This window comes from Nilaparvata lugens, unplaced genomic scaffold (assembly GCF_014356525.2).
Source record: "Nilaparvata lugens isolate BPH unplaced genomic scaffold, ASM1435652v1 scaffold6967, whole genome shotgun sequence".
Lineage (NCBI taxonomy): Eukaryota > Metazoa > Arthropoda > Insecta > Hemiptera > Delphacidae > Nilaparvata > Nilaparvata lugens.
The window spans coordinates 5,946-15,028 of record NW_024092717.1 but is presented as its reverse complement, the minus strand read 5'-3'; the positions used below and the strand labels follow the sequence as shown (position 1 = coordinate 15,028).

The following is a 9,083-nucleotide window of genomic DNA, read 5'->3' as shown; positions in this document are numbered from 1 at the left end:
GTTTTTAGTTTTGTTTTTGTTCATGACATGACGCCATCGATCTTACAAGTGAGGGTAAAATGGATGAAGAAGACGGTATAGGGTATATTGCTCTTTCGAGATTTTGTTTCCCATCTGCACGCTTGGTCATGCAGAACCAAGATTGCTCTTGCACATAAATACGCATTCAATGTGATCACACCCTTATCTTAACGGTCAAGACGTTACTGGTGAGTTGGATTCTCTTCATGCTCACTGTCTGAGTTGTTCGTGAGCGAACACCGCAAAGCAAGGGATGAGTTCGGCTGCTGTTGTTTTCCTCACTGGATTAAATCACTATGCTAAGCTCACCAAAACAAATACAGCCATGTGCGTGACCATCTACCATCAATGCAATGCACATCTGGTCTTCGGTACTTCTCCAGTTGAGAGAGCTTATTATGGAAAATATTATTGATTTAGTCTTCTATGTCAGATATTACACAATTTAAATTTGACAGTGATCTTTAACAGAGCTAGGGAAATGGTACAACTTTAGCAGCTTCGCTAGTTAATCTTTAGTTGGGATAGCAGACAATATTCATCTTTAATTTTTTTTCAGCGATGTCTACTCATTATGTGTGGCATACCCAGAGCCATTGGCAGATAGGCTCTATACTGAGACGAAGAATTATCTCGATGAACACGTAAAATCGCTGCATAAAAGTGTTCTCGAACAAGGAGATAGTGACTTGCTCAGCAATTACTTTAATGCTTGGGTAAAATATAGCCAAGGTATCAACTACCTTCACAGATTGTATCTGTAAGTATATTTTCATCAATTAACATTTTTATATAAATAACACAGTTTTTGTTGTTCGTACGCAGATTCTATTCGTTTGATTCTTTGAAGGCGTGATGATAAGATAATTTATTATGATATAGTAACGCCGGCCGGGTTGGTTTAGTGGTCTGGAGAGTTACAAACTTCAGTCTGCTAGCAACGCCTGGGTCGTGAGTTCGAATCCCGCCGTTGGCATGGACGTTTTTTAATCTCGTCAAAAGGCTTATGTGGGAATAATTCGCAATAAAAATAATTTGTGTTACTTTATAAGGAAAGATTATAAAAATTACAAAATTCACAGATTCATACTCATAAATTCTAGAGAAATCTATAGTTTACACCAAATTGTAGAAAAATTAAAAATGTTATAGCTGCACCTATTCGTACTCATAAAATTATAGAGAAGTTTTTTCAACTGCATTCAATTGTGTTTCAAAGATATTCTGCCAATTTATTTGAATTTAGTAGTCTGTGCAGGTTTCTAATGTGGCTGTGGTTAACCTAACCATAATTATGTGTTTGCTATTGTAAATATTTCTCTCCGTTAAAAATAGCTTTTGGAATAAATCTAAATTATTAGAATCAGCAACGCTATAACGTTATTTTGAACTTCATATATTAACTTTAAAATAGATAATCATGTCTTGACTAATATCGTGACACATTATTTTACTCATTTATCTATTTCCAGCGGTTTCACCAATTTTAACTCAAGTACTATTAACCTTTTCCAAAGACTTATTATAGATATCCCAACAGTAAGCGGTTCAAACTTTTATGTCTAAATTGCAGTATTCTACAAATGAACTTTGATCTGCGAAGTAATATTATTCATTAATGACTTGCGGCTTTAATTTAGCAATTATTCAACAAAGTAAATAAATATTATTGCGATGATATTACTAGTAATTATAACTCATCTCACATGAATAACCAATTCTATAGTTGTATTATTCTTGGGGTGGATGATATTCAATCAACTATTAAGGAACATTGACCCTATTATCAGTGATTGACCCCTTCATATTCCTAGTGCCATATTGACTTAATGCCAAATACCAAGTATGAATCATTTTCTATTTTATACATGTAAACTTTCTATTTTTGCACACACACCCATGAACATCAATTCCCTTGAACCTGTTCTCTCAAGCTATAATAAAACTAAGTTTGATCTTAACAAATGTTTTTCATTTGTCAGCTCGTTCATATCTAGTATAAATTATATTATAATCAATCATAATCATATGAAGTTCCAACATGCTTTTTTATCATTTTGCGTTAAAAAGTTGAATAGAATTTTAGTGTAGTTATTAAAAAAACAAATATTACAGTACAAATGAGAACCAAGAATAAACAAGAAATCTTGAATTACAAAAATTGTGGTTCAGAAAAGGGAAAGAAATTAGGGCTCTTTTGCATTTGCTAAGTAGTCTAGGGAGGACGGTAATATTCCATTTGGCCCAAGGGAGAAATCTATACATTAATAAGAGCAAACAGTCGAATATGAGCAAATGAATACATAAATTGACATAACTTAATAGAGTGTAATCACCTTATGTTCAATTCATCTTATATGTGACACTGTTTGATAGTTGTTCTGAGGATTTATTTATTAATCTTGAATGTTAGTATTGGTGCTGAAGTTGTTAATATGCTCTCGTAAATATATTTCCTACTAAATTTATTACGGTAATGCTATCACATAAAACATGATATTCGATCTCATTTTATTCACTTCAATTGATGTCATTGTAACGGGCTTTACTGTATCAACAAATACAATTCAAATTATTTGTAAAAAATAAATTAACTGTATAGTTTTCATAATAGGTCTAGAATATTTTAACTTCACAAAACACGAAACTAGCAATCCACATTCTCTCAATAAATTAACATAAAAGTTCTTATAAGTCTAACACAAAACAAGCAAATAAGATTAATACAATGTATGCATTACTCACACACATCTTATTCATTACCTTTGGTATTTTTTCAGATATCTGAATCAACAGCATATAAGGAAACAGAAGTTATCCGATGCAGATTATATTTATGGATCTGTTCCCCAAGATGTACAAGAACAAATGGAAATCGGCGAACTAGGTGAGATCATTTTTCTGTACTTATATCTAAAATAATAATATTTTTAACTCTTATTATTTTCCAATAGTTGTAGCCTAATTTTTATTTATATAGAGTGGCGCAAAAAGACCGCATGGATTTGAGTAGTGCAGTATCAGAGAACGGGAGCTGCCAGTGATCGCTCAGTGACGTCATTTTGTACGTTAGAGCTGGAGTGTCCAGTTTTAGTAGCAATGGCAATGTATACCATGCAGCATCGTTGTTGAACAGTATTTCAAACCAAATAAATCTGTCATTACTGTTCAATGAAACTTTCGTAGACTGTTTAAAGTCGAGCGTAATAGTTCGGTACCTGATTGCAACTGTCGAAAACCTTGTTTGATCAAAGAGTTGAATGAAGAGTGCAATACTTGAAGAAATTATTGCTGTACTACAGGACAAATAATATAATTATAATTTATCAATATTATTTTATAATTTATCAATTATTCAACAAAAGTAAAAAATAGTATTGCGATGATATTATTAGTGATTATAACTCATCTCACATGAATAACCAATTCTATAGTTGAATAATTATTCTTGGGGTGGATGAAATTCAATCAACTATTAAGGAACATTGACCCTATTATTATTTATTGACAAAGGTTATGGAGAACTTTGATTTCTTAAAAATCTCACAGAGATTTATCTCACATTTATCTCACAGAGATTTTTAATGTTAATGAATGCAGAAGAACGCCTCCTCTCCAATGTTATTTTTAAAAATTAATGAGGGGATTTGAACTGGTTCACTACTTTTACATAGACTAGTTCTTAAGTTGGTATTATAATAAATATTATATATTATAATAATGTTGTTTGATTATAATGAACAAACTTATGACATTTAAAAATCCATGCGTAAGTCTTTCGCGCCAGTCTGTATTAAGTTACTTGTGTTTTAAAATTCAGGAGAAATTCATGTTGATTTCGGAATTAGTTCAATAATTCGACAGAGAATTTTTATATAATTTATTATGATTTGAAAAAAAATCAATCCCACTTCTCAGGACAGAAATAATATTTTCAAGTTATTTATTATTCTCTGGATAAATATTCTGCAATACTGTTTTGTTTGATTGTTCCTTAGAATGTGAAATCCTGTTTCCAGGCCAATTTATTTGTTTATTAAAAATCAGTAATCAACAAAAATAATACAAATATTGCTCAACTGTTTCAGATTTTCTTAGTTTATGGTGACTGATACTTGTTGGGAGTATAAGCATTTGTAAATTAATATCGCTTTGGTTTTTCAGGACTTGAAATGTGGAAGTCAAATATGATAGAGCCTTTGAAGGATAGATTAGTGGAGCTGCTACTGGATGGCATCCACAAGGATAGGATGGGGACGTCTCCATCTCAAAACAACGAAATTATTAAAGGAGTTATTCAATCATTTGTCAGTGTTCAGGAATTCAAAAAGAAGGGGAATCTTGAAGTAAGTGTTTTTTACCCTTACCAATATGAACCCAAGAAGCAATGTGCTGCTTTACTTGCTTTATACAAATTTGTTGCTGCTTTAACTCATCAAGTACTTATCTAGAAATTGATTACATGAAGCTCTTAAAAAGTGATGGCGCCACCGTTATTTTCACTTATTCTCCATTTTCACTTAATAAACTTATTTAGGCTAACAGTTTTTAAATGAAACCCTCACATAAGGCGAAGGTTATCTTTATTTAGGTTATCTTTGTTTTAGTATACTACTGCACATGTGATTTGGTTCAGTATAACGTTTACAGTGACTGTCATTTAGTTTTTTTGAGTTGCAATGTAAAAGGACATGATGCAAAACAAGTAGGATCAGATAAAATTTCTAACCTGCAATCGGAATATTTTATCCAATTTATTATCAAATATATGTTGTGACATTCCTATGCTGAATCAATGATTGATTATTTTTGAATGAATTACCATTTCATCAATCATTTTGAATGATTTACCACCATAAGAATTTTCATGGACGACCCTGAAATTAATAAATTGAAACTTTTTTATAAGTATTTAAAACTCTACTTTTGCATTTTCTTATGAAATCTCATTATTTACCAAATAATATTTATGTCCATATTCAAAAATAACTGAACATTTTTGCATTGGCAAAACTGCAATGTTTGTCTGCATAGTTGCATTCAACTATGAAATGAATTTTATCATATTCAAAAATCTATCAATAGCCTACCTTCATAATATTCTAATCATCCTATCTCGTCAACTAATAATAAATTGATTCTAATCAATTTTAACAATCCCATCATGATTCATTTTGTTATTACTCATTGTTTGGGTTTCACAAAAACTCATTTATTGTTTCTTATCCATGCATTTTGAAATATTACCAACCACTTTTTGAATACATTGTTTTAGTAAATTGATTGTTTTGTTCTTAATTTCTAGCTGTATGAAGAACTCTTCGAAAAGCCATTTCTAGAAGCTAGTGGTGAGCATTACAAATGTGAGGCTGCCAGACTTCTGCAGGAATGCGACGTTTCACAGTATATGGAGAAAGTTACCAAAAAATTGGAAGATGAATCGTTTCGTAGCCATAGATTTCTACACTTCAGGTACACTCATTTCCATTACATAACTAGTTTAATAAAGCTTGCGTTGCTTTTCTATCATTGGTTGCTCTCTGCTTGTAAATTCCTTTCAGATGTACCTTTATCTAAAGAGTTCATCATCAAAATCTACCGTACAGAGTATGGACTGCGACCGAGTATCGATCAGCTGATTACGTGCCGGCAAGATTCAACTTATATAATAAAATTAATGTGAATTTTCGGTTAAAAGAAAGGTTAGGTTTTTGCGCTTTTAAATGGCAATTATGTTGATATCCGAAATGTCCAATCAGTGCTCAGTAACCAACCCATCATCACAAAGAACGTTACATTCAAAACACTGATTGAATGGAAACGTTGGTAATGCGCATGTGCAGTACGGTGATGTGTAAGGTCAAGATGGCATTATATTATCTAAAATTACCTTTATCTATCCATCTTGCCTTTCAGAAGCTTTCCGAATCATGCAATGTTTCAATAAGGTTGCCAGATGTGGTAACTAAACAGCTGTTATATTTTTTCACTCGCTCTCACTCAATGTTAGTAGTTCTGTCTATTAACTTTGGATCTCACTCACTCTGTCTTGTTTTTATCATATGATGAAAATATCTCTCGATCAGCTGCTACCCGTAGGATGAATGAATCATTTCAAGATCTTTTAGCGAGTTATCACAGATATAAGACCTATTTAAATTATTTTTTATCACATACTATATTTCAAATCACATATCAAAATGCAATTTTGATATATAATTCAAATGCTCCGAAAAGGAGCAGTTTTCGAGTTCCGTAGGACATACAAATTTTCAAAATGATATACAGAAATTGCTCGCTTAGTATAGGACACATCTTTGTGTTTTTTGTGCTTACCGATGTGGAGCAAGGGCACAACTTCTCGTTTCTAAATAAATACTATTAAATTGTGCGAAGACTGCACACAGACTGTTGATTAGACCTGTGTTTTTTTCAGTAAGGCCGTTAATTTCATGATATGAAAGTCCGGGTTCAAATCTCAATTCAGTTGAAACCTTTTTGCTCAGAGCGTTCATCTTGCGATGAATATTATAAGTGCAATTGTGATTGATTTTGTTTACAATTCATGGTATAAAAGTCTGGGTTCAATCTCTATTCAGTCAAAACCTGTTTGCTGAGAACGTTCAACTTGCATGAATATTATCAATGCAATTGTGTGAAGACTGGTGATTTGACGAAGGTTCGCCAGCGCTGTATCATTGCAATTGTGATTGATTAATGATTGTTTGCAGTTCGCACACGAAGGTTCGCCAGCGCTGCGAGCAGCACATGGTGGCCGACCACCTGAACCTGTTGCACGGGGAGTGCAAGGCGATGGTGGCGGGCGAGCGGCGGCGCGATCTGGCCAACATGTACCCGCTGCTGCGGGCCGTCAACAGTGGCGTCAGTGTGCTCATCACACACGTCATGGAGCACATCAAGCAGCAGGGTCTGGAAGCCGTGCAGGAGCTGCGTGGCGACAATGTGAGTCATCCAAAACCACATAATTCAACATTTCAAGTTTCTCAACTTAGGACATATAATTGGTCTTGAGTTCTTAACAGTGAAAATATAACCGATCTTCTGTACTATTTATAGAATTTGGGAGTAGAGCAGTTTTGGGCTAGACCTATTGACCTATAGACCTAGACTTCATTAAGATTTCAAATCAAATCTTTATTTGTCCCAAAATATAATTACAATGACATTGATTATAAAAGAGAAAAGTAAAATACAATACAGTATGGAATAACATTAAATGTAATAAAATGTAAATATATTGAAGGGGAAGTCCCTGCAAGGTTCGAAAAAACCAGAGCGCAGAGGCCGATTAACGATAATGAAAGAAAATAATAATGGGATAACATGCAACTTAGTTTTGTTCATGCATCATTTATTGGGAAAATCGGGAAGAGAAACGGGGAGTGAGGAAGAGATTTGTGTTTGTATTGATGAATAAATGAATAAGTCTATGATTGGGAGAGAATCAACAGGACTACACAAAAACTGTTACTTTAAATCGTGATGTTTAAATATAGTCCAAGCAAGGTACTACTAACGAATAACATACTAACAAACTAACAAAATTAAACGGTACCCTAGTTTGGCATAGTAGCCGCAGAACTTCCATTTCTTAATTTTGTCCCAAATAGTCTAAATATTAGAGGCCTATGTTATTGTGCACTTATCCATTTAAATTGACTATTAAAATTGTCTACCTTGCCACCCGATGCCAAACAACCCAAAATGTTCTCGCTTGGAACATTGGTTTGAGCCAGCCTCTGTCGAATAAACATCTATTTTAAATTCAAGATGAGTCCAAAGAAAAAAAAACAATAGTGTCACTATTAGTGATACCGAGCAATTTCTTCTGGGGAAAATCGGCAGGTACAGTTTCAAACAACATTTCTACAACTGAAAATTCATTGGACAACACTAAATGCGAGCTACTGTATAAAAGTAATCTTAGAATTAATAGTAGTCTACCCTTTTTTATTGTCTTTTGGACACTACCTACTAGTTTCAGGTATTTATCCCTTTCTCAAGTGTCAAATAATTATGAAAAATAATAATACTTCAAAGTCATCCAAACTGCCATCTTCTTCGGCAGTACTTGTACAGAATCCAGTTTTGTAGATAATGTTGGTTATCACCTCAACAGTTTTCTGATGATTTGTTTTCTGTTTGTTCCAGGTACATACACAGTTTGTTGAGAGTATGCTTGGTGTACATAAAAAATATAAAGATCTGATTCAGGAAGTATTCTCGGGCGATCAAAGTTTTATGGGTGCTCTGGACAAAGCTTGCTCTTCCGTTATCAATCACCGACCGTCCAAGCAGATGTGCAAATCTCCCGAATTGGTCAGTTGCTATTATACATTTTTATCTATTGTTTGTTCTTGTACGTCTATTTTCTTTCTATCTTATACCTTTAAGTTCAGTGCAATTCATTGCATTGTGGTCTGAAAATTGGGAGTATCGAAATCAGTTAATCGGAGCTTCCTGACCTGTAGTGCCGACGCGTCTAAAAAAACACCTCGACCCTTAGGACTAAGTCACACGAGGCGTTTTTCAGTCGTCACGATTCACTGATTGGATTAGCGTAACGAGTGATCTTCCTGTCCAGCTAATCGGAGAGCTTCCTGTACTGAAGTGCCAGCTGAAAAAACGCCTCATTTTGCTTGGGCCTTACTGTGCCTCAAATCAACTCATCCCTTATCTTGTCTCTTCATGTAACCCCTTACATCCAATTAAACATTGTCATCTTAATCACTTCCATCTTTCTTTCCTGTCTCTTTGAAATGGACCATGTTTCCGTTCCATACAGCATTATGGCCTCACTACTTACTTTATTTAAATTTTTATATACTTTATACGGTATTTCTTATACTTTTTTATTGCGGATGAAGCCTACAGGAGCATGCGAGGGAGATTTTATGAAATGATCAAACGTCTATGCCTTCGGCGGGATTTGAGCCCAAGACCTGGTGCGCTAACAGACTAACGTGTGTAACGCCTTAGTCGTCTCAGCTATCCTGGCCGGCTACTTTCCTATTCATTTTACAATTCACTCTCCTATCAAA

At 33.9% G+C, this 9,083-nt stretch overlaps 1 protein-coding gene across 1 annotated transcript; it reads left to right on the top strand.

The window, feature by feature from the left end:
• Positions 1-569: 569 nt before the first annotated feature.
• Positions 570-8,481, top strand: LOC120356520 (cullin-2-like; the record flags this gene model as incomplete). Its single annotated transcript, XM_039445460.1, has 6 exons — positions 570-781; positions 2,802-2,908; positions 4,186-4,367; positions 5,327-5,493; positions 6,753-6,984; positions 8,194-8,481. Coding segments are annotated over 6 exons (1,173 nt in total), but the record flags the coding sequence as incomplete, so codon positions are not given.
• Positions 8,482-9,083: the final 602 nt, after the last annotated feature.